Consider the following 23,883-nt stretch of genomic DNA (forward strand, 5'->3'; position numbering starts at 1 on the left):
AGTTGTTGACATTGAATGTAACCAATCAGATTCAACGTAATATGCGTGACGTTTCCAGACTGACCAATCAGATGTTTGTCTCGCCTTTTCTATGAAGCTGCAGTAGGCTGATGCAAAGTTGCACGTTAGGAGCCCGGAGACGTCGCCGGTGTTTGTTTCTAACGGCTGATTTAGATTTTATTAATACAAAGTTGCCACGTTTTGCTTTCAGCGAGTTGTTTTTAGAAGTGGGCCGACATGGCGACGGAGATAACTAAAGGTGTGGACCAAGTCTCGGTCGGTAAGAGATAAACGAGCCTGTCCAGGGGGAGCTAGCTGGTTAGCAGGGACATGTGTGTGTCTGGGTTGGTATGGCGATGATAAAGGTGGTTAAATGTCTGCTTTATCAATCAGTGAGTCTCTAGTTTGATTTATTTTACTGTAACTGGTCTTATTGTTCCCTTACAGATTGAATGAAAACCGTAAATAAAGACCGGGAGCTAATTCAGGCTCAGGTAGCTGTCATTCTGCAGTGCGGAGGTTAAAGGGATAAAATATGACGAGCAATCTGTGGAGGAAATGCAACATTTTTAGTCAGATTACTTTCATTAATCGGATAATTTAATAAAAACGGAATTTAAAAAGGTTTTTCGGTTACATCTGTTCAACTTTAAGACATACGGTGTTACCTGAAAACTACAGCTGTTGTTATTTTTTCCTGTTTTTCTTTTGGCGATAATCATCTAACTTGACACAAATAAACAATTAAAATGTGTATGTGTGTAATAAATCTATGTAATACAGAAATGTCTTTTTTAACTTAATTTACAAAAATGTAAATTAACATTTTTTAAATTGTATATAATTTTATTAAGATATACATATGGCCTTATATATAATATAGTGTATTATATATACTAAAAAGTTATTCTAAAACGTTTCCAACCTGTCATCCCTTGGAAAACAGGTTGTTTCTGTATTTAGATGCTTATTTTCTGAATATGGTGCAAAGGAGGAGCAAAAGCTTGACTAATGTAAATATAAGCTCAGTTTGACTCAAAACCAGAAATTAAATTATATTTTAGACCCCTTTTCTCCCTTTCACTATTTACTGCTTATTCATTCTCATTTTGTTTTCATATGTTTTTATTTTTTATCTATATTTAATGCAACAAACATTGAGTTTACTGCTGGTTCTTTTATTCAGGTTTTTGAATCCAATCAAAAATGAAGGCTGTAAAAAAATTGCCCCATTTCTGCATCCAAGCGTAAATCTAAAACTGTGTAAATCTAAAACTCAGGATGGGGCTGAATAGACTAAATGCTTCTTTGGTTTATTATCAAATTATTATTATTATTTACAGTCAGTTGTTAAATGTTTCTGGTGTTTCAGTTGCAGATGAGTTGATGTCAAGATCTCCTGCTGCAATGTTGCAACATTTAGCGTTCTTTCACTTTCAGTTTTACTCATCTGGTTCTTCTTCGTAACTAATAGAAACAGATTCTGGTTAAAATGAGCCGTTTTAATTTGGGTTGGGATTTTAATTTGTTAATTTAGATTAATTTTTATACAGAAATCCAAATAACCTTTGGATATTAGTGTTTCTGGTACAACCATAAATCAGACGCATAGTTCAGGTTTGGAGCTAACAGGAAAATTTAGTGTAAATATTTGAATTAAAATCTTGAATTAAAAAATGGTTGAGAAAATGGTCAATTTTAGTCTGGAAATGTTTTTTAAAATGGAAAATGTTTAAATCTGATGTGACCGCCTGGTTTTATCCAGATCAAAAATGTGTTCAGCTTAAATTCATATAATTGTCATCAGGGAGTTTTTATCTTTCATCAGAGCAGAAACGCTGCAGCAGTTATTTCCTCACGTCATCCGCCTTGTTCAAGTTCATGATTCAGATTCATTTCCGCATTTCAGAGTCAGCTGCCTGACCTTTAACCTCCTTCAGGTAAATCATGGAGTCTCTGCGTTCATGTTTTAAACCTGCTGTTGTTTCTGTTCCTCAGCTGAGATGTACGTCTCTGATAAACACGGCAGCGACCAGGATGGAGACGGGTCGGAGCAGAAACCCTTCAAAACTCCCCTGAAGGCAGGTTTTCCCCACGCAGACAACGAGCTGCGCATTTTTACCGCAAATCTGTTACAAAGACCAATATATGACGGATTGATATGAGGGAACTTCTAAATCTAATCATTTTTAAGTCAATTTCTTTCTAATTATATTGAAATAGATGCAGTCTTCGAAGCTTAACTGAATTGAAATAATTCAAAACAAAAAAAAAACCTGCGGTATTTAGATTTATTTTAATTTTTTTGGCGTAGACGTTTTGTTTCTACTTCTTAAATCCAGTTTGTGATCTGAACCTGTCAGGCGCTGCTGTTTGCTGGGAAGGAGCCGTTCCCGACCATCTATGTAGAATCCCAGAAGGAGGGAGAGGTGAGTTCCCACAGCATCACACGTCCTCCACCGTGTTTAACAGTGAGCATTAGGTTCTTCCCCACATATCCACCTTAGTTAAAGTCCCAGCAGAAATAAACTCCACACATTTATGTTTGATGGCATCACTCCTAATGGATCTAGTAGTTGCCATGGCAACCTGGTGACCAGTCTCATGTTAGCACAAATATTTTTATATCAAAAAACATATTCTTGTTCAATTGTCATGTTTCCATTAAGTGAATTTATTTTAGTATTTTCAGTTTGATAAATTTTATGGTTAATTGAAATGCAGCTAATGAGCTTCAGAGCTGTTTTTACCTGCCTCAGCGCCTCCACCTGGTGGAGAGATGAACTGCAGCTTGGTTTGTTCCAGCTGTTTAAATAAAATTTAGTAAAAACCTCTGGATTTTGCTGTGTTGTCTTCAGCGCTGGGCGGTGATCTCAAAAACACAGATGAAGAACGCTAAGAAAGCCTTCAACCGCGAGCAGATGAAGAACGACGCCAAAGACAAGAAAGAGGTTTGTGGTTCGGTTTCTACGCAGTGTCATTACTAAAACTATCCACCAGGTGGCGACTGTGCCTGTGACTGTGTCTTTCTGTTTGTTATGCAGGCTGAGGACAACGAGAGGAGGGAGAAGAACCTGGAGGAGGCCAAGAAGATCGAGATCGTGAACGACCCGAACCTTCCTGAGCCTGAGACGGTCGGGCTCCTGCTTCTCATTCTTCTTATTCGATTGCATGTTTAAAACAAGAAGTGGAAGGATTTAGTTTGAGATTGGATTTTAAAAAGCTGCAAAATGGAAACATGAATTTTTGAAAGTATGGATTTAATTTACAAATGTGACCAGAAGTTTATATATATATATATATATATATACATATAATTTTTTTTTTTTTTTTTTTGACATTTTAAACCATTTTTAGATTCCTCAGTTACAAAATATTTTATCATCATTTTATCTTTCTTGGTTTAAGGTTTGTAAAAATACTATATTTTATTTCCTGCAGTGATTAAGCAGCACTCCCATCAGTTCAGCTCATAAACAACTAAAGTTTCACAGGAAGTGGAAGATTGGTCACTTTGCTTCGTCTTAATTTTGCCTATAAACACGTCCATGAATTCATGTCCTCCAAAGGCAAATTTTACCAGAAATCCTGTTTGGGTGGAGCTGTAACATGTCGCTCATGTTTGTTTTTCCAGGTGAAAATCCACATGTTGGAGGCCAAGCGAGGTGAGAGGGTGAAGGTGTTCGGATGGGTGCACCGCCTCCGGAGGCAGGGTGAGAATCGCAGCAGAATCAAACGCACCTCATGGCTTGGATGAGAGCCAGTATTCACTGGACTTTCCTTTTTCCTGCAGGGAAGAACCTGATGTTCATCGTGCTGAGGGATGGAACTGGTTTCCTCCAGTGTGTTCTGTCTGATAAACTGGTAAAACTTGTTTCCAGCTGTCGTTACTTTGCATTTCCTGATCCAAACTTTCATATTTTCTTTTCTTTTAAGTTTCATAAAACATTTAGACCTTCAGAAAATCTGCAAGACTTTTAGAAAATCTCAAACAAGTTCTGTTCCTTCTGTATAAAACGTATTTAAATAATAAAACCTGTGTGTGTTTTTTCCTGTTTAGTGTCAGTGCTACAACGGGCTGCTGCTGTCCACAGAGAGTACTGTCGCTCTGTACGGGACCATCACTCCGGTTCCTGAGGGGAAACAGGTAAACAAATCAAACGCACCTTCTCCAAGCAGTAAAACATAAATGAGAAAAGTAAAATAAATATGTTTAAACTAAAAGTACGTGATTAAAAAAACTGATTTTATTTTGTCTTTGATACAAATAAAAGAAAAATAACTTGCATCAAGACAAGGGAAAACCAGAACTAATTTAAATAAAATGTGTAAAGATAAAATGTTAGAAAAATAATAGCAACATTATAAAAAGATATAGGAATGTTAAAATTTAATATAAAGAGCATTTAATCTGGAGAAGCCTGAGCCACTTCGTTTTAACACTATTTATAATCAAAAGAAATATGTCTGCCACTAACAACACTTTGGTATTAAATAGTGTTGCTAAAATGTTAAGAATGTGACTAAGCTTCACATTTCTATGTGCCACATATAAAAGGGTGTTTTTTTCTAGAATTATAGCTCTATAACTAAACATGTGCTAAACATGCTAACTGAGTTTTTCCTGCCAGGCCCCCGGTGGCCACGAGTTGCACTGCGACTTCTGGGAGCTGGTGGGCTTGGCTCCAGCAGGTGGCGCCGACAACCTGCTGAACGAAGAGTCGGACGTCGACGTCCAGCTGAACAACCGGCACATGCTGATCCGAGGAGAGAACGTCTCCAAGATCCTGCGTGTGAGATCAACGGTGACCCAGTGCTTCAGGGACCACTTCTTCAGCCGCGGATATTACGAGGTGACGCACAGCAACTCGGACGACTCTTCAATTTAGCTGATTCATAATGTGTTACATGCTGTGTGGGGTGAATTAGATCACATTACATGAAACTTGAAGTCCACTCAGTAAACGTGAAGTCTTCTCTGACGTTTGTGTCTTTGATTTGTCAGATCACTCCTCCCACGCTGGTGCAGACCCAGGTGGAGGGCGGCTCCACGCTGTTCAACCTCGACTACTTTGGCGAGCAGGCGTACCTGACCCAGTCCTCCCAGCTCTACCTGGAGACCTGCATACCTGCCCTGGGCGACACCTTCTGCATCGCCCAGTCGTACCGCGCCGAGCAGTCCCGAACCCGCAGGCATCTGTCCGAGTGAGTGGAGCTACAGTCCCCCTCATTAAGACTAAAAAAGACTTTTTGGGTGTGAATTTGTCATATGTCAGAGTTGAGACTTTCATTTTTGTAATTTTACTCGTTATAGTTGATTAAAAATCAGAAATACTTAAATGATACTGAGGGAAGATTGAAGAAAGTTCCCAGAGTTAAAAAAGAAACAAGAAAAGATCTTAAATCAGCTGTTCAGAGTAATATAACATATAATCTATATAATATTATAGAATCTCTCTTTTTGTTAGATTTTCCATTTTTAAGATATCCAGGATGTTTATGTAGGGATTAATCTCAACCACTTTCCATTAAGAGGAACTGAAGCTGTTTAAAATCTCCTCTTTTTAATAACTCCAAGTAAATATTTTGAAAATCACGTTTAATTTGGGTTTTAAACATTTTATTTAACTGATTTCAGCCCAGTAAAAACAGCTTTTGGTCACTTCAGCTGAAAACCCGTCATCTGTCATTTTCTCAGGTACACTCACATCGAGGCCGAGTGTCCCTTCATCTCCTTCGAGGACCTGCTGACCCGCCTGGAGGATCTGGTCTGTGACGTGGTGGACCGGGTTCTCAGATCTCCTGCTGCTCAGCTGCTCTACGACATCAACCCCGTACGAGACGGAAGACCACGGCTCCACTGGGTCATTATCCCTGCGTCTAATGTTGGGTTTTTATTCTGATTCCAGGACTTCAAACCTCCAAAGAGACCCTTCAAGAGGATGAACTACACTGAGGCCATCGAGTGGCTCAGAGAGCACGATGTGAAGAAGGACGACGGGACCCACTACGAGTTTGGAGAGGTGACGACTGAACGCAGCTCATCCCGACTCGGTCTGCCCTGATTTTAACGTTTTCACACCATCAGGAGGGGAAACGGGGCAAATACTCGCACAAAAATAAGTCAGTTTAAGTTAATAAAAACCCAAAAAACTGTTTTTCAAAAAATAAAATGAGTGTTAATAATACAGAGATGATTTCAAGAATAGTCGTACGAAGGCGAGTGAAGTCGTAAAAATACAAAAATAAAGTTGCAAAAATATGAGAGCAGAGCTGTAATGTTATAACTCTAAGGTGAAAATAATGAAAATGTTGAGCAAGGGGCTGCAGGAGCTGCACAGTGGTGCAGTTGGTAGAGCTGTTGCCTTGCAGCAAGAAGGTTCTGGGTTTGATTCCCATCTTTCTGCATGGAGTCTCCATGTTCTCCCTGTGCCTGGTGGGTTTTCTCTGGGTACTCCGGTTTCCTCCCACAGTCCAAAAACATGACTGTCAGGTTAATTGGTCTCTAAATTCTCCCTAGGTGTGTGTGTCCTGTTTGTCTCTGTGTTGCCCTGCGACAGACTGGTGACCTGTCCAGGTGACCTGTCCGCCTCTGACCCGGAACGTTAGCTGGAGAGGCACCAGCAGCTCCCACTGTGGGACAAGGTGTTAGAAAGTGGATGGATTTGATATTTATAAAACAAATAACTTTGTTTACCACTGATGCATTTCTGCAGAGAATCTGTCACGTTGGTAGAAAACTTCAGTGACTGATTATTCAGTTAAATGGTTGCAGTTATAAAACGAACCAGCGGAGGGCGCTGTTGTCTCAACAGTATATCAGTTTATTATCTTCCTGGCCAGTAAAAAAAACCTTTTACATTTCAGTGATGTTTAATGATGTGAAGTCAGACCTGTGTGGCCTCAGTGTTTGAGTCTCAGTGTTTGATTCTCAGTGTTTGAGTCTCAGTGTTTGAGTCTCAGTGTTTGAGTCTCAGTGTTTGATTCTCAGTGTTTGATTCTCAGGACATCCCTGAAGCTCCGGAGAGGCTGATGACCGACTCCATCAACGAGACCATCCTGCTCTGCCGCTTCCCGGCCGAGATCAAGTCCTTCTACATGCAGCGCTGCCCAGAGGACCGGCGCCTCACCGAGTCGGTAAGACCAGAGGCTGGAGGCGGGTTAGAAAACCGGACAGGACCGAGTCCAGAACCGGACTCTTCATGAAACTCAGATTTCAAGGAAAAACGTTTTACAAGGATAGAGTCATAAAATGCGAGAATAATTTTTTCAGGATTAAGTCGTAGTTTTACCAGTTTATTGCAACAGATTTATGTTTTTCAGTTGAGTTTTACCTGATGAAAGCAGAAAAGGTTCTGAAATGATTTATCTCTGTTGTTACATGATAAAATAAATCTTTTTAGACATGTTTAGTTTTATCCGAGCTGCAGGTTTAGAAGGATGTTGGGAGTAAAGCTGGGTTGTCTCGTTGTCGCCCCCAGGTGGACGTGCTGATGCCGAACGTCGGGGAGATCGTCGGCGGCTCGATGCGTATCTGGGACTCTGACGAGCTTCTGGAGGGATACAAGAAGGAGGGGATCGACCCAACTCCGTACTACTGGTACACGGACCAGGTGAGCGTCAGCTGTTTGCTGTGTTTGACCCGGTTTGACCCGGTCTGACCCGGTTCTCCGGCGTTGCAGAGGAAGTACGGCTCGTGTCCCCACGGCGGCTACGGTCTGGGCCTGGAGCGTTTCCTCACCTGGCTGCTGAACCGACACCACATCCGGGACGTCTGCCTGTACCCGCGCTTCATCCAGCGCTGCCGGCCCTGAACGCACCACCAGCCCTCACCTCTGGATCACAGCAGCGCCCCCTGCAGGCCGTACGAGTCGCTGCATGCTACAGCAGAGTTCTTAGTTTTCATGTCTTACTGTGTCGAAGTGGAAGCCAGAGACGTCGTCGGTTTCCTGAAACATTCAGGCGGATCATGTTTGACGCTCAGCAGATAAATATTTACTCTGGAATATTCAAAGTTCCCAGATTCAGCCTCTCGCTACAAACCATCTCCCCGTTCAGGATTAAAGGCTAATTATGGCTCAACGTAGGATTCAATCACCAAAATATCTGATTAATATGTACAGTAGAAGTTACAGAAATCAATGTTCCTTCTTTCTGATTATTACTGGTTCTGTCGTCGTTCTGCCTAAAGTTTAATTCCCGTATAAAAAACTCGACAGTTTTCTGATTCTTGGAGCGTTTTGTTGCAGAAACCCGTCAAGAAACCAGAACTAGAGGAAAGTTTTTGTTCTGCATCTTCATCTGAAATCCTCCTGCTGAAACTGCACTGAAATAAAATGTGATTCAACCAGGAGCCTGCAGGTGGACTCTTCTGTAAACCGCCTCGGATCATCACTTCTTACAATGTTCCCAATTTCTGCATCAGTTAATTAAAACTAAAAGAATTACATTTTTTAATCCAAAAAATGTAATTCACTGTTTAATTATGTTAAACTTTCAGAAGTTGAACCTCAAAGTTAAAAACAAATGAATAGATTGTTGTGATTTTGGTGCCTGTTTATATAAAAGAAAAATCCAGATCCAAATGACATTTGAAGGGACCTGGAGGAAAGCAGTTTTTGTAGGTCAACGGTCAGATTCTACTAAAGACATTTTACAAAAATCATATTTTACTAAAAACTGAATCCTTTCTGCAGCACATTATAGATTTATATCTGCCAGCTTAAAGTTAAAGTGATTAGTGTTGATTAGTGCCGCTCATGTTAACCAGTCAGATGTTTAATGAGCCACAGTGGCAGCTTAACCTGCAGCCCAGGAACATTAAATTAATAAGCAGAGCAACTTTAACGTGCCTTTCACAAATTAAATCAATTTCACATTTAATTATGGATTTAATTAGTAAAGAATGAAGTGACCATGCACAACTGATTTCCAACGTTTTCTTTAGGTAAATGGAAGAAATTTGATTTAGCAAATTACAATATTACAAAAACTCAAAAGGCTGTTGAATATCCAATATGTCTCAAGATAAAATGAACCCAACAATTGAACACATTTATCAAGAATTTGCTTTGGAAGCTCATTACATGATCATCAGCGTAAGCACCGATAAAATCAGGAGTTTAGGCAGCTTACTGGTGTTGAGCACGGCAGTGAAAGAATGATGATCTGGGCTTTTTTTAGCAGCCGAGGAATCAGAGAAACTCAACTTTTTACTCCCATAATGGGTAAAAATAGTTTAGTTCTGATTAACGTGATGTAATTTGGCTGAAATGAAACTATTGCAAAGAAAGACGAAGCACACAGTGTCAGTTTGTCCATTAACAATAAAAATTATTAACATACATATTTGAACATACAAAAACAAATATTACAAGGCAGAAGGATGATGGAAGGCCCAAATCGCTCCAACAATAACCACAATAATCTGATATCACTTACAGCAAAATGAGCTAAACCAACCAAAGCACAGCTCAGTGACGACCCGTTGGTGTGTTTGCTAATAAAAACAGTGTCCTGCTGAGATGATCACAGTCGTACGCTCAATAAAAACCAAACAGCTGCACAGCTCCAGAGACCCAAAGTCACTGGGAACGTATTTTTTTCTATACATGTATAAGAACAGATGTAATAATGGCCGTTTTCTGCCTCAGTAACTAGCTACATCACAGGAGTACGCTCACACACTGAAGGTTTTACAAACGCAACCGTTTTCTGGCGAGCCAAAAAAAGGCACCAAATTTTTCCCCAAACAGTGACAAGTCTTATATGTCGGTTTTATTTAGGATTTTGTGAATATTGGTAGTAAAAATACAAATGAAAGTCCAAAGCTAAACCATGAAGCTAGCAACATTTTGAGATTTGTTAAAAAGTCGCATTAGTAGATTTTTATAGGGACGTTCCAATCTGAGAAACTGAAAATCAGTTTTATTTCAGCAATCAGGCTTCCATACAAGTTAGCGAATGGCTAATTAGCTTGTATAGAATACTGCTGTAGTTTTACTTTATGCTAGTTGTCATGTAAAACAACAAGCATTACTATAGGGTGAAATTATCCAGAACAAAAATGCTTAAAAAATCATTTGAAAACATCTGGACTCGGTCTTGGTTCTGTCAGCACACTGCAGCATTTTACACAAACACATAGTTTAGCTAACACAGTTAGCTAAAATTAGCTTGGACATAATGCTGGAGCACTTTTAGCCAAATAATAATTGGCATAGAGCAAAAACTGTTATCAAAATCATTTCCTGCTGTTAAACCTTTGAAACTGTCAAAAAATAAAAATAACATTGTGCCTATATTTCAAAGATGAAAATTAATCTTTAAAATTTGTCAGACTACTGGAAACGGATCATAGTATTAATATTTGCCAATTACAGTATTAGCAAATGTAATATTACATAAAAATGAAAAAAATTAAAATCTTCATGGTAAAACAGCGATTTTCATGTGAAATCTGATTAACATTTAGAGAACGTCTAGCTAACTTGCATAATGCCAACGTTTTTACTTTTTCTGTGCTATAATGTTCTGATCTCATTTAGATAAAAGTTTTAACTGAGTGACTCAAAGCAACACAACTCATCCTTTTAGTCAAGCTGGTCAGCATATGGCTAATTAGCTTAACTTAGCATTTATATAGCATGACAGACCTCTATGCTAGTTAGCATCTATTAAAAGATACCCTTAGCTTTAAACCTCTGCAGCTATACTTTTTAACTTCGTCATTGACAATGTTTAGTATGTATATTCTTCAAATTAAAAAAATAAAGCTATCATGCATTTGCTAAGTAGCAAGATGCTATTTAGCATGTGCTAAGTAGTCATATGCATGAGTTTTTTTAATTTTTGCTGCAGTATTTTTTTATTTATTTTGCGATTAACGTAAACATAGAGCTTATTTCTCCTCATATTAACAAAACAAATTTATATCTTAACATTACTGAAGACTTTTCATGACAGTTATGCTAAATGCTACGACGGTTCAGCAGTACCATTATATCAATGAGAGGTACTACGAAATAAAATACTGCATTTAGAAGAAATTAGTTTGTTATCATGGAATAATACAGATTATTATGTACAAAATAAAATGTTTTCTTCTCATTACTGATATTTTGTAACATTATGATGATGATGCTCCACAGAGAATAAACTGTTTGGTATCTGAAATCTGGATATACATTTTATATACAAGATATTTCTGTTGAGAAACAACATAAATAATAATATATTTGAAATGTTGAAGGAAATTAAATTGCATTGTTAATGTTTTAACCCTAAAGAAGCTGCCTATACAAGTGCCTTTCTGCATTTTGCTACTTTTTTCAGTAAGATTGGAACATCCTCATAATCTACATGCCTGGTGTGGAAATAAATCTGAGAAATCAGTGGAAAGATTGAGAACATTTACAAAAAAATTAAGTTTCTGCCAGCCAGAAAACAGGTTTATGGAAAACCTTCAGTCTGGACTAAATCCAAAGTAAAACAAGAAGTACATTAGTGAAAAAGAAATTTAAACCTTCAGTGGGTGTTTATTTAGTGTGAACATGATTTAAATAATGTCCAGGTTTACGCTGCGATAAGTCACGGCTACTTTTGTTTTAGGGCAAAAAGAAATGGGACTGAACAAAAATGATGTTTCTTATTTTCAGCTCCGAAGCCGATTTGTTTCTCCCTTCATCCCGTCTTCTCGATAGGAGTCAAAAACAAACTAAAAAACCACAGAAAAATGGGCAAATTTCCAGCCTCCTGTTTCCCGTCCATCACTCCTTCATTGACGACTTAGAAAAGACAAACACGGTTAAATTTAAAGGCTTGAGTGAAATCACAAGAAAAAGCTGTCCGATCATTTTGAACACCAAACAACAAGAAAGGGACTTTTTTTTTTTTTTGGCATCAATAAAAACCAAAAAAAAAAAAAAAAAAAAAACAGCCACATTTTCTTCACAGTTTTTACCTGCAGACGTCTTCAAGACAAGAAGTTGTTGATTTTTTCTCTGGATGTTGGATACTTGTGACATTAGCCTGCAACACGTTATGTGATGAAAAGGTTTGATTGGTTTTTTCTGTACAACAGCTGGATGTTTAACACGTCCACCGGTTTTTACCAACATGTCCAGATTCTGTTTGACACAAACACTCAGCAACCTCCACAGTTTTGGGATCCCTGGTGAAGAAATGAAGGCATGAAATGTTTCAGTAACAACCTGAAAAATGATGAAAAACTCAACAACTGATCCGGTTACATAAAGAACCTTAATTAAAAAAATGATCTCGCTCAATTTTGATACAGTAATCATGTAGGACGATAGCTGCATTTACATTAAACATGTAATTGCACAATTTGATATTTCAAAAATAAATTTGTTAATTAAAAAAAAAAACTCGTTTGTCAATAAAAGGTTTTGGTGCTAGCATGAGGTGGATTTTTTGGCCCTATTGAAATTGGTTTATTTTGCAAACTGCAACAGAAACAATATATTCGCTTCACACAAGTCACATGATCAACAACAGGATGTTGCTACTGGCGGAAACCACGAAGACAACAGGAAGTAGTTTTAGGATGATAGTGCCAAACTTATTCACGTGTGATTTTACTTTAATTGCGTTTCTTATTCAATCGAAACACTGCAGTTGCAAAATTGTGTTTTTTAACATTATCGGAATATTGAAAAAGTTTTGCGCATATTTGTAATGGAAAAGCAGCTTCTGACTGAGCTTTCCAGCAAAAACACTCCAGGATGTTTCTGCTGCGAAGCAAAGGATGAAATGAGAAAAACTGTCAAGTACTGTGGAGGATCTGTGATGCTGTGGGCCTGTTTCTCTACCATTTAATTCTTTATAATGTCATTTAGAATAAAAATCTGATTGCCTCTCAGGGAAAACAGTTTTTCGTACTCAGGTTAATCCAGTACGACGCGGCTACCAGGGTGTCAGGAAGTGTGGAGGCTGACGTTTACAGGTGTTATTTTCTTTATCTCAGAGTTTTGATGGACTTTTTTATGCCCAACTTCCTGTCTGGTATTAATCTGTGACTAGGCGGCTTTTATTTTTTTTTTTACAAAAAATTCTGCTCTGGATGTCATTTGTTATGCGGTGAAAAAGGAATCTCAAAAAATGCACTCAATAAGCTAAAATTTGAGATATAGGCCAAACATTAAGTTTTCTATTCTTAAAAAACAACGTTGGGGTGAGGGCTTGTTAATTTGTGTTAACTGATTAATTTCTCATTTTTAAACTGTGAAAAAAAAAAACAGGTAAAATATTTTCTTACATATTTTTAAACGACTTTAAACTAATTTTTCTAGGTGATAATACTGATCCATGGTAGGATTTTAAAAATTTCTAATCATTTGTCGGTTTTATTTTTGGCAGAAATGGGCCTCCATATCTGCGTCTTGATTAAAAAGGATCATAAACACTGAGTTAAAGAGTCCAAACAGTGCAGCTCCTTCATTCCCAGAACTCCAGTCTTCTTCTTCTTCTCGTCTTTATTTGATCAGAGAACTTTTTTCCACTGGAAATCAACAACATTCAGGTTTCACTTCTTTTTTTCCAAGAGGAATCGGCTACGATGGTCAAGAACGTGGCTCTGTTTTGTTTCAACAAAAAGCCTTCGTGGTTCTTTCTGTAAAAAAGTAACCGGAACCTGTTTCTTCATCCTGGAAGGTTTAACGGCCTCAAACCAATTAAAGTCGAACGTAAAATGAAATGATAATTTACTCCACAGGGTTTTGAGATGCCCTCGACTTCATCCCTTAATCTCAGTGTTTTTGTCTTGGATGGTCGGATTAACGTGTGCTGGGTTAAATGCTTCAGACGCGTCGGCATGAGCTGCTTTCTTTTTTACTTTCCGTCACGTCGGGGTGGCGCCGTCCGCAGAGTCTTTACGAAGTCTTGACCAGGTCGTAGACGTAAATGAGGAAGTCGTCGTCGAACTTGATGAAGTAGACGGACGGCTTGGCCTCCACCTGGTGGATGACCATGCCTGTTCGTTTGCCGCCGTCCTCTTTGGCGTACTCCACCTGCTTGCCCACCAGGCTGTCCACCACCTCGCCGGGCTCCCGCTCCGCCGGGACGCTGTCGTCTGCGGACGCCAAGCGACACGTTAACCTCAACGCACGGGAAACTCTGAAAACACCGGATGTGAGCAGACTCACTGGAGTCGGGCATGATGCGCAGGTCGCCCTCCTTGTAGTCGTCCAGCAGCTGGTACATGTACAGAACCGGGTCCTTCTCATAGGTGATGTAGAACCAGGTGGTCATGATGGGGGCGCGGGCCAGAACCATCCCCCTCCACTCCTCCTTCGGGCCCTCCTCCGTCTCGAACATGTGCTCCACCGCCTTCCCAATCATGGCGTCGGCTAGGCTAACGTCCGTCAGGCGCGACTTGGCTGTGGACAGAAGACCCTGTTAGACCCAGCAGTCTGTCGCTGAGCTTCTGTCCAATGGTTCAGCTCAGGAATCTTTATGTAAGGAACAAAAAAATTAAGAAAATTCACACAAGGTTTATTCTAGGACATCTTAAAACGTTAGAGCAGCTAACCCTAAAGCTAGCTGTGCTAACCCTAAAGCTAGCTGTGCTAACCCTAAAGTACTAATCATAAAGATTGGTTTTGCTAACACTAAGACTACCAAAATGGTACTTAGCAGAAGCTAATGCTAAAGTACGATAGCAACATGGTACTTAACAGAAGCTAATGCTAAAGCACGATAGCAACATGGTACTTAGCAGAAGCTAATGCTAAAGTTCCTTGTGTCGTATTACTTGGTAATGATTTGTCAATGTTACTTAACTCAGTGTCTAAAGTAATGTGTGTGTTTTAATGTATTGAATTTAGTTTTATGAAATTTTTATGTTTTTCACCTCATTTCCTACTCAGGAACCATTAGCAGAAATGTTTTGTGATTATGGGGGAAAATGGAAAGAAAAATAAACTTAAATATACATAAATAATTAAAACTCTTAAAAACTACAAACTGAAAAACATTGTTGCAGTGTCGCTTCTCAGCCGGTTCTCACCGAGCCGGTCGGGCAGAACCTCCAGGCCCTGAACCCGCTCGTCCTTATGCAGCTCCAGGCCGTAAACGCAGTCGAACCCGTCGTACTTGATGAGGTAGAGCGACGGGTTCACCGGCACCTGGAGGAAACAAACGTTGGTTTATCCTCCGCTGGTCCTCCTGAAGCGGAGCCAGATAAACAAAGATGGCGGCGGCGGCGCTACAACAGAGCAGGTGAGAGAAACGATCCAAACTATTTTACAGTCCAAGAAGTCGAGTTCCTCGGTGCTTCTGAAGCGTTTGACCCGGCGGGCTGAACCCAGATCACCTGATCCAGAACCGTCCCCTTCCACACCACATGTCCTCCTCCGTCCTTCCAGATGTGCTGGATCCTGCAGCCCACGATGTTGCGCCTTGGCTGGGACAGAACCTTGGTGGGCGGGCCCAGGCTGCTCTTATGCTTTCTGCAGGAGCAGACAGAACCCAGTTAACCGGGCCGGTTCCCCCGGTGAGACGAGGAACCGGGAGGCTGGAAGCTTCTACTCACTTGTGTGGATTCTTCTTCTTCATCATGTTTGCAGAAACACCTGCATGGCCTGGGAGGAAAAACCAGGAATGATTCAGGAACGCCGGTTCTACCGGACTTTCTCTGACGGAACCAGCGAGTTTGGGTCTCAGCTGCAAGTGTGTGTGTGTGTGTGTGTGTGTGTGTGTGTGTGTGTGTGTGTGTGTGTGTGTGTGAGGCAGTGACCTGCATCAGCTGTGTCTCTGTGACCCGGTGGGCTCTTCATTCATCTGGAGGCAGAGCGGCAGCCGGGCTGCCTCACCACTGGGCTACAACCAGAACCGGGCCTCCAGGTCTGGAACCACAGAGAGGAGGGGGGAGGGGGGGCTACATGACCTTCAGGTGACCTTTAGGATCCATTTTAAAATATCAGAACAGAATTAACTGCAGAGAGCATGAAGATGGATGGATGGATGGATGGATGGATGGATGGATGGATGGATGGATGGATGGATGGATGGATGGATGGATGGATGGATGGATGGATGGATCAGATTAATCCTTCTTGAAGTTCCTCTCTGGAGGTCAAAGGTCATTTCTTATTTCAGATCCATTGAAGTCCTGAGGATCTCGGATGAACAAAAACTTTTTCTTTTTAGCAAAACCAAACGGTCAGTGAGCTTCAGCTCCACCTCCCTCTGTCCAGCAAGTCAAAGGTCAAAGGTCATGCCAGCACAGCCTGATAAAGCCCTACCTGAACTCAGCAGCAGAGGAGAGTCGATGCAGCTGTTCGTCCTTCAGCTCCTGAACTGAGTCAGTCAAACCTGGAAAATACAAAATGGTTCAAAGAGTTTAAAATCAAAAGTTTTAAAAGATTTCATTTTGAAATCAGAGCTTAATAAACTAGAAACCAAAGCATCTGCTGAGTCTAAATTAAACAACCTGGAGCTGGACGATAAATCAGCATAAAAATATCTTGAAAAGAAGAAAACATTTGTATTCAGAACCCAGAGTTTCTGTTCCAGGCTGACTGGTTGGGAATCTGTGATAAACTCAATTTATTAGTTAAATCTGATCCAAACTACAAAACACACTAAACAAATTCTGCATCTGCAGGAAAAAGAAGAGAAAATGCTGCAATTAGCAAAAAAAAGCAGTGAGTATAAAAAGCTGTAAATTTGCTCCAAATCCTCCAGACCAGCAGGGGGAGTCGATCACCAAATCACCAGGAACAAGCAAAGATGGAAACATTCAGAAGAAAGTTTGGTGGAAGAAAGAAAAGTTGAATCATGCTTCATGTTTTTTATCATATTATAGTACAGCAGCATATTTACGTTCCAGACTCACCACCGGCCTAGTCCAAGGCCTGTCGCAATAACCAATGAATCAACTGATGCAACTTTGATATCAATCATTTCCATTTGCATAATTTATTGTTTTTCTCTTTTTCTACCAAAAACTGGATGATAAAAGTTTTGGTCTCATCTGAACCATTTTTTGAAGGACAGTTTTATTTACAGAGATTTTATCATTTATTTTATTTGTTGTTTATTTATCACAATAACTTCTGGGACAATTCAGAAAAATTCTTTCATCATCACAGGTTTAGGTAAACCTTTTGTTCACATATTTAACACTAAATATGTTTAGTTTTTGTACATTTGCTTTTCCACCAGATGTCTTTGGAGGAGTTTCAGTTTTATTTTATTTATTTCCAATCGTAGGAAACGAGAAAACAACCTGGTTCGGTTAAGTTTTGCAGATATTTCTGATTTTAATTGAAGGGTTGATTCTAATATCTCAAACCCTGAGAAATGTCCAACAGTTCCTCCTTCAGATGAAGAGGTTCTGTCGGGTTCGGACCCGGAGGGGAACCTTCCCGAACACGGGACCTTAATTATTGATGAGTGGAGCATGTGAGGAGACGTGCAGTGTATCATTTATCTGCAGGGTCGGAGTTACGTAACATCTGCCCCTCTAGCCGCTCACTCCCTTAAAGAGACGGCGGACCAGAACCAAACGGCCCGACCCGATTGGACCAGAAACCCAAAGGGAGGCAGGAGTTTCACTCCCAACATAAAAGAAGCTTTTGTTCCTCTGAAAGTTTTATGACAAGCTTGTTTTTGTCCAGCTGAGGAGATGGTCAGACCTCAAACGCATTCCTGGCCGACCAGAACCTCAGAAGGTTCTGCAGAAATGGGCCACAGCTGCTGGTGATTTTCCTCCAGGCGTGCCCGGCGACGCGCTGAGTCATCGGCGGATCCCCAGAGAGCCGGATGATGCCGGACGTCACGATGAAACCGAACACAAACCGGGTCGGCGCGCCAAACGGTGCCAACCTCAGACCGCAGCTGGAACACCGCCGCCCGGTTCTGGACAAACAAAGCCACTGCGGCCAGAGATTTACGGCCGGTACCGGTGATGTAAGAAAGTCTGTGCAGAAAAAGGCAAAGTTTTTTCCTCCTCCCCCAGAAACATCTGGACTGGGTCTGGTTCTGCTCAGGTCGTCCTGCAGAGTTTCTGATCCAAACGTTCGGTCAAGTGCATCAATACTTCATCCAGAGACAAGACGAGCTTCTTTACGACCTTCTGACTCAGCAACATGGAGGCTCAGGATAAAACATGCAAATGTGAACCATGTGCATCTAAGCTGCACATGTTTCACATCTGATTCATTCTTAGGCTGAATCCATTTCAAACATCTGTTTCCATCACATCATTATCTGGGTAGAAACTCACAAATTCAGAAACTTATGGTTCATTTTAGCAATGAACCAACTGCAGTTCTTTGGCCGATCTTTAAAAAACCTGATCTACCGATTCCACTTTTGGACATACCGGTTTATTTGTCTGAAATGTTGCTAAATATAGCAAGACAGTGGCAACAGTGGAGGGACTGTTGTTAACTGCAAACGTGCAGACATGACCTGGTGGGCGGAGCTAAACCTCTTTCACTGCAGAAGAGGACGGAGGCTGATTTTAGAAAAGATCGATGGATAAGATCGCATGCAAGTATCGGTCGATTTCATAAAGTTAAGGAAATCAGCACCAATAAATCAACTGGCCAGTAAAAGCACACCAAGTTAATTTCAAACAAACCAACACCACACATCATCCCCACGGTGGGACATGGTGGTGGCAGCATCATGCAGCAGGAATCCTTTTTTTTTTTTGTTCAGCAGGGATAAGAAAGCCGGTCAGAGGTAAAAAAGACAAACCTAAACATCCAGCCAGAGCTTCAGTAGAAAGGTTTAGATCAATACTTCATTAGTTAGAACGGCCTAGTCAAAGACCTGAAATACATTCTCCACCCAACCTAACTGAGCTTGAGCTATTTTACAAAGAATGGACACAAACTTTAGACTCCAGATGTTTAAAACTGGTGGAGACAAACCCTACAAACCTGCAGCAGAAGCTGGTTCTACACGGTACCAGGTCAGGCGGCCTGAACCCAAATGGACCAAAACAAACATTCAAACTGATCTGTGATCTGCCTATAAAATAAAATCCTAATTAAATGCATCAGCATTGCTGGCTCAGGGGATGTGAGTTGTAGAACTGCAAAGTGGTCACAGGAATCTGAGGAAACACTGCAGAGTCGTTAGAGGCTACGGATCGGATCGCTCTCTGCCAGCCTCATTGGAAGAACATCAGTGCCATGAATGAGTGTGTGACTGACTATCTAAACTCCCACCAACACAGTGAGATGCTTCTCTAATAACAAACCAGCTACTGCCTTTCTCCATTCCTGCAGAGCTTCTAGATGCATCTAGAAGTGCAGCACTGGACTTGGGCATCAAACCTGCCGCCATGTTGGATCACCAAGGAACCATCTGCAAAACGTTCCCAAGGCTGGGATTAGAAAATAATCTGAAATGTGTTTGTTTTCTGTTTTAGTCCCACTAAACTAAACTGGACATTCAGGGACACAAACAGCACGTTTACCTCATCAACGGTGAAACATCTGAAGTAAATTTCCTTCAGATTAACCTGGAATTTATGAACAACTAATAATATTTATGTTTTTCCCAAGCAGACATCCACCAGGACAGAAATTCATGTTCTGAAACGGCAGAACCCAGAAATGCTTCTGACAGAAAACCTGTTAGGTCGCCATGGCAACCAGGAAGATAACATTTCCCCACAGAAACAGGTTTTTTAGTTTTTTCTTTTAATGAATAAAATCAGTATCTTCGCACAATGTATTAGAATTAGTATCGTATCGGCCGATGTTAGTTGTTTTTTGGCATTTCGTTATCAGTCCAGTCAAACTGGGACGGGATCAACAGCTACCGTTTATATCCATCATCCTACGCTGAAAACCTCTGAATTAGAATCTCACACAGAGAGAAATGCTTCAGTTTCTTTCTGTTAATTTATAATTACTGTTCAAGGGAAATGAAGGCCAAAACTTCAGGCTAAAAAGACACAAAAAGAAGATTTTCATTCCTGAAATGGTAAGTTGCAGCAATCCTAAAAAAAAAACTGAGAAAAGTTCATGTGATTCAATTATGATACTAAGTTCATATTTTAGAGATTAATTACACACAAAATTAAGATTTTGAGAAATTTTGTTGAATACAGAAGTTTTATATCATGTCCAACAAAATCCTGGAGCAGACCACAAGAAAGGACAGAGTGGAAAGTTGAGTGGAAGGAAAAAAGAAACCAAGTGGTGTACGACCACATTATATTCAAAAAGCTCATATTTCTGTATGTGAAACTTCTTTGTAAATTTCTTTTATGTAATATTCTAAAAGTTTTAATAAATCTGAAAATCAAATTTAACAGAAACACTTAAATTATTGTTTTGATGTATTTAATAAATGGAGAGGAAAAATCAGATTTTTCTGTTTCTGAACTGATATTGGCTAATCTCTGGTTTTCAAACGGGGTGTGTTTGGAAATGAGCAGCAATGACATTTCACTTCCTGTCAGTGACATGTCTGCTTTCTGATTGGCTGGAGCCGCTTCACCTGGACTGACCAGCCCAGGTTTCTGACGACAGGCCGCCTTGTTTTCCGGTTCTGGTTGCCAAACATTCAAATCCGCTTTCCAGCAACTTCTTCCTGCTCCTACTGCTGCATTTGAATATGACAATGCACCAAAATGCATCAGTCAGAGGAAGACCTTGAGTTGAAAACTGCATTTTTAATTTTTATGTTTGTTTTGCTGCGGTCGTTTTGGATTCTGAAAGCCAAACCGCAGCAGCTGCTTTGACTGTTTGTGTTAAAAATGTGATATTTTATCATGAATTTCTGCAGTGAGAAATGGAAAAGCAGGTTCTGCAGCAGGGCCAGCGTCAGCCATGTTGCTCGCCTTTTCCCTTTATCTTCTCAGTCCATTATAAACGGATCGGACGGGGAAAGGGGGCGGATACCCGCCGCAGTCCATTCAACAGCAGCCGGACAGTCCGAGAGTCCAACCCGGGACCGGGACTGTCCCAGACGGGGAGACAGCCGGGGACTGGGTTCGGTCTCCGGCTGTCTGCGGCTGCCTCTCCCGCCCCTCCCCCTCGGCGGGAGAACGCAGCCAACAAAACGAACGCTCCGTGTGTTGTTGCTGGTTGTTTACCTGCAGGCAGACCGGGCAGGTGAGCGCTTCCTCCGGTCTTACCGTGAAACTGGGTGAAAGAGACCCGGCGGGGAAACGGAGCGGTTCCTGGCGTCCCGCTGGTCTGTCCGCTCCGACTTCACAGGAACCAGAGACACTTCACGGCCATCTCACCTCCAACGGTCAAGATGGAAGCAGCGCGGCGCCAAACATCCGGCTGAGCCTTTCAAAATAAAACCCCATGCCGCCATCATAGCAATACTTTTTATTAATTAATCTTATTATTCTATATTTAATTTGTCAAAATATATTTTATTCTAAAATACATTTTTAATCTAAAGCACTTCTTTATATTTTTATTGCATGAATAAAACATTTTAAAAATGTGTTTACAATTCAGTAAATTATGATGTTTTCTGATTATGTTCATTTGTCAGATTAAAAGTACTTCTTGAAAATAACTTTAATCAGTCATGTTTATTTGTGCAGTATATTTATTTATTAAATGTAGACTAGTTTAATTGGTCTGATACATTAGTCTAATCTTAAATATGTTCTTGACTGTAAATTACAGAAAAAAACTACATAATATTCATTGTTACATGATGTGTCTAACAAAAATAATTTTATTTATTTTGATAAAGCTTTGCCATTAAGGGCTGGATTTATGTTTTTGTTCCATCACAATAATTAATTTATCTGCATTATATCCAGGCTCAGTTTTGGGTATTTTCTTCATAACTGAACAATAACTGATTCATATTTAGTTTGCAGCAAATTCCCATAGAGTAAAATCACAGGTCTGTACATTTGTGGAAGTTTATTTTATTTCATAATGTTGTTAAGGATTATGCAGTTATTACTTTGTAAATATTGAACAGTTGTTGTGATTCCAGCTGAATTTGTACATTTTAGTCCGACTTTAAATGAAATAATATTTTTGCACAGTTTTACATCTTAGATAGTATTTAGTGAAACTGCCTTTTATTTTTGGTTCGCTGAGCGGACTTCCGGTCGTTGTGCCGGCCCCTTGACGCCCCTCCCTCCCCCTCTCGCTCTCCGCCCCTGCTGCCTTCTGCCAAATAGTGCGACCGAGAGGAAACACAAGAACCCGGACTGGCGCATTACGCTGTTTTTCCCTGCTGAATAGTGATCCGTCCTTCGGTTTAATGCGACAGCGGAGGAGACAGACAGCCAGGAGACAGAGACGCTGGGAGACATGTCCACCTGTCCAAAGTGGTGATTGGACAATAATCAGATATTAATGACGGGATTTAAGGTGGAAATGTTTTCTTTTGTTCTCCGCTGCTGTGTCAGCTATAAACCAAATCATCATGTTGGAATGTTTTTCAAAACAGAATTAGGGAAAATTGTGTTTATTCATAAAATCTGAGACAAATTTTCTTTTCTTTCTTCTTAAATCAGCTTTTGAAGATGTAAAACAGCGAATTGTAGCTTGTCATACATTAAAATTGATTTAATGCAGTAATAACAGAACAGGACTGAACTAAATACATTTTAAAAACATTTCCTTACCTTTGATTTTTGCTAAAGATAGTTTTTGCTCTACATTTCCTGCAGGAAAATATTTCTTCTTTAAAGCTGCTCTATTTAATTTTTATTTTAAAAAATGATATATTTTTGTTCATATTCATTAAAATATTAATAATAATCTATGAAAAATCAAGCTCCTCCACCTCTTCCCTGAGTTATTATTGCAATCATCAGAAACACACTGCTACGACTCAGAAACAAAGTTCTCAATCAAGCTCATGTACTTGCTGCTCAGAGTGCTAATGATGGAGAAACAACTTACTGTTACAAGAAAATCATTTATCTGCCGTCATCTGTGGCCATGCTAACTAGCTTTATTCATGACAGGCTGGTGAACAGAAAGGGGGGAGGTTGAGAGCCATGAGGATGATTGATAGCGCTAAGACACTCCTCCTGGCTCTGATTGGTTGTTTTTTTAATATTAGTTTCATTCAACATGACACTTGAACAGCTTCTTTATTTTAGATTCATTTATTCAGTAGTTTTGAATTATTTCTCATGTATCCATCAATTTCAGCTTCCTTCGTTTTCAGTATAATTATTATTCGATCCAACAGACGCCATCTTTGTTTTGACACAAACGTTTCAAAGTCTTTATTATCAGAATCAAACAAACTTTCTCTTTCAAGTAACTTCCTATTTTCTGATTTTGATGTGTTTCTACATTCCTTTGAACTGCTGCATGATGGACAGAAGATGCTCGCTGCGTTTCTGGACGTTGCTCTGCTCCTCCTTCAGCCTCTCCTGGTCCTGCAGAAGCTCCACCTGAGGAAACGGCCAGGGAAGAAAAACAGTTTAACATTTANGGTCCAGGTTCAGGTCTGGGTCCGGTTCAGGTCTGGGTCTGGATCCGGTCCAGGTCTGGGTCTGGATCCGGTCCAGGTTCAGGTCTGGGTCTGGTCCAGGTTCAGGTCTGGGTCTGGTCCAGGTTCAGGTCTGGGTCTGGTCCGGTCCAGGTTCAGGTCTGGGTCCGGTCCAGGTTCAGGTCTGGGTCCGGTTCAGGTCTGGGTCTGGATCCGGTCCAGGTCTGGGTCTGGATCCGGTCCAGGTTCAGGTCTGGGTCTGACCAGGTCCAGGTTCAGGTCTGGGTCCGGTCCAGGTTCAGGTCTGGGTCCGGTCCAGGTTCAGGTCTGGGTCCGGTCCGGTCCAGGTTCAGGTCTGTGTCCGGTCCAGGTCCAGGTTCAGGTCTGGGTCTGGTCCGGTCCAGGTTCAGGTCTGGGTCCGGTCCGGTCCAGGTTCAGGTCTGGGGCCTGTCCGGGGCACGT

At 40.6% G+C, this 23,883-nt stretch overlaps 2 protein-coding genes across 5 annotated transcripts; one reads left to right on the forward strand and one right to left on the reverse strand.

The window, feature by feature from the left end:
• The first annotated feature begins 146 nt into the window (after positions 1-146).
• nars1 (asparaginyl-tRNA synthetase 1) lies at positions 147-8,353 on the forward strand. Of its 2 annotated transcripts, none has more exons than XM_015019549.1 (15): positions 147-280; positions 1,999-2,081; positions 2,364-2,429; positions 2,859-2,951; positions 3,045-3,134; positions 3,635-3,713; positions 3,794-3,864; positions 4,061-4,147; positions 4,632-4,853; positions 5,006-5,205; positions 5,699-5,834; positions 5,910-6,023; positions 7,006-7,137; positions 7,482-7,613; positions 7,683-8,353. In XM_015019549.1, exons 1-15 carry the CDS (start codon positions 238-240, stop codon positions 7,812-7,814), a joined length of 1,680 nt encoding a protein of 559 aa, XP_014875035.1. In that variant the 5' UTR covers positions 147-237; the 3' UTR covers positions 7,815-8,353. The 2 variants fall into 2 exon arrangements, with proteins under 2 accessions (XP_014875035.1, XP_014875036.1); XM_015019550.1 differs by having other exon boundaries at positions 155-259.
• Positions 8,354-13,058: 4,705 nt separating this feature from the next.
• On the reverse strand, positions 13,059-21,269 carry LOC106937837 (spindlin-1). 3 transcript variants are annotated; one of them, XM_015019552.1, is made up of 8 exons: positions 21,128-21,269; positions 16,266-16,335; positions 15,758-15,866; positions 15,554-15,602; positions 15,335-15,470; positions 15,029-15,146; positions 14,166-14,399; positions 13,059-14,092 (listed from the first exon to the last, which is right to left on the reverse strand). In XM_015019552.1, exons 3-8 carry the CDS (start codon positions 15,795-15,797, stop codon positions 13,893-13,895), a joined length of 777 nt encoding a protein of 258 aa, XP_014875038.1. In that variant the 5' UTR covers positions 15,798-15,866; positions 16,266-16,335; positions 21,128-21,269; the 3' UTR covers positions 13,059-13,892. The 3 variants fall into 3 exon arrangements, with proteins under 3 accessions (XP_014875038.1, XP_014875039.1, XP_014875041.1); XM_015019553.1 differs by having other exon boundaries at positions 21,086-21,269; XM_015019555.1 differs by lacking the exon at positions 16,266-16,335.
• Between the last annotated feature and the right edge of the window lie 2,614 nt (positions 21,270-23,883).

Source organism: Poecilia latipinna, unplaced genomic scaffold, assembly GCF_001443285.1.
Source record: "Poecilia latipinna isolate Pla-1442-1.1 unplaced genomic scaffold, P_latipinna-1.0 Scaffold2446, whole genome shotgun sequence".
In the NCBI taxonomy this organism is placed as follows: domain Eukaryota; kingdom Metazoa; phylum Chordata; class Actinopteri; order Cyprinodontiformes; family Poeciliidae; genus Poecilia; species Poecilia latipinna.

Bases quoted from the DNA above. Each gene is read 5' to 3' on its own strand.
- nars1 (XM_015019549.1), top strand. From the start codon at position 238: ATGGCGACGGAGATAACTAAAGGTGTGGACCAAGTCTCGGTCG. The intron at 2,430-2,858 runs GTGAGTTCCCAC...TGTTGTCTTCAG, and splicing joins AATCCCAGAAGGAGGGAGAG to CGCTGGGCGGTGATCTCAAA. The intron at 5,835-5,909 runs GTACGAGACGGA...TTCTGATTCCAG, and splicing joins TGCTCTACGACATCAACCCC to GACTTCAAACCTCCAAAGAG.
- LOC106937837 (XM_015019555.1), bottom strand. From the start codon at position 15,797: ATGAAGAGCCCACCGGGTCACAGAGACACAGCTGATGCAG. The intron at 15,471-15,553 runs GTGAGTAGAAGC...CTGCTCCTGCAG, and splicing joins AAGAAGAAGAATCCACACAA to AAAGCATAAGAGCAGCCTGG. The intron at 15,147-15,334 runs GTGATCTGGGTT...TGTTTCCTCCAG, and splicing joins AGGGGACGGTTCTGGATCAG to GTGCCGGTGAACCCGTCGCT.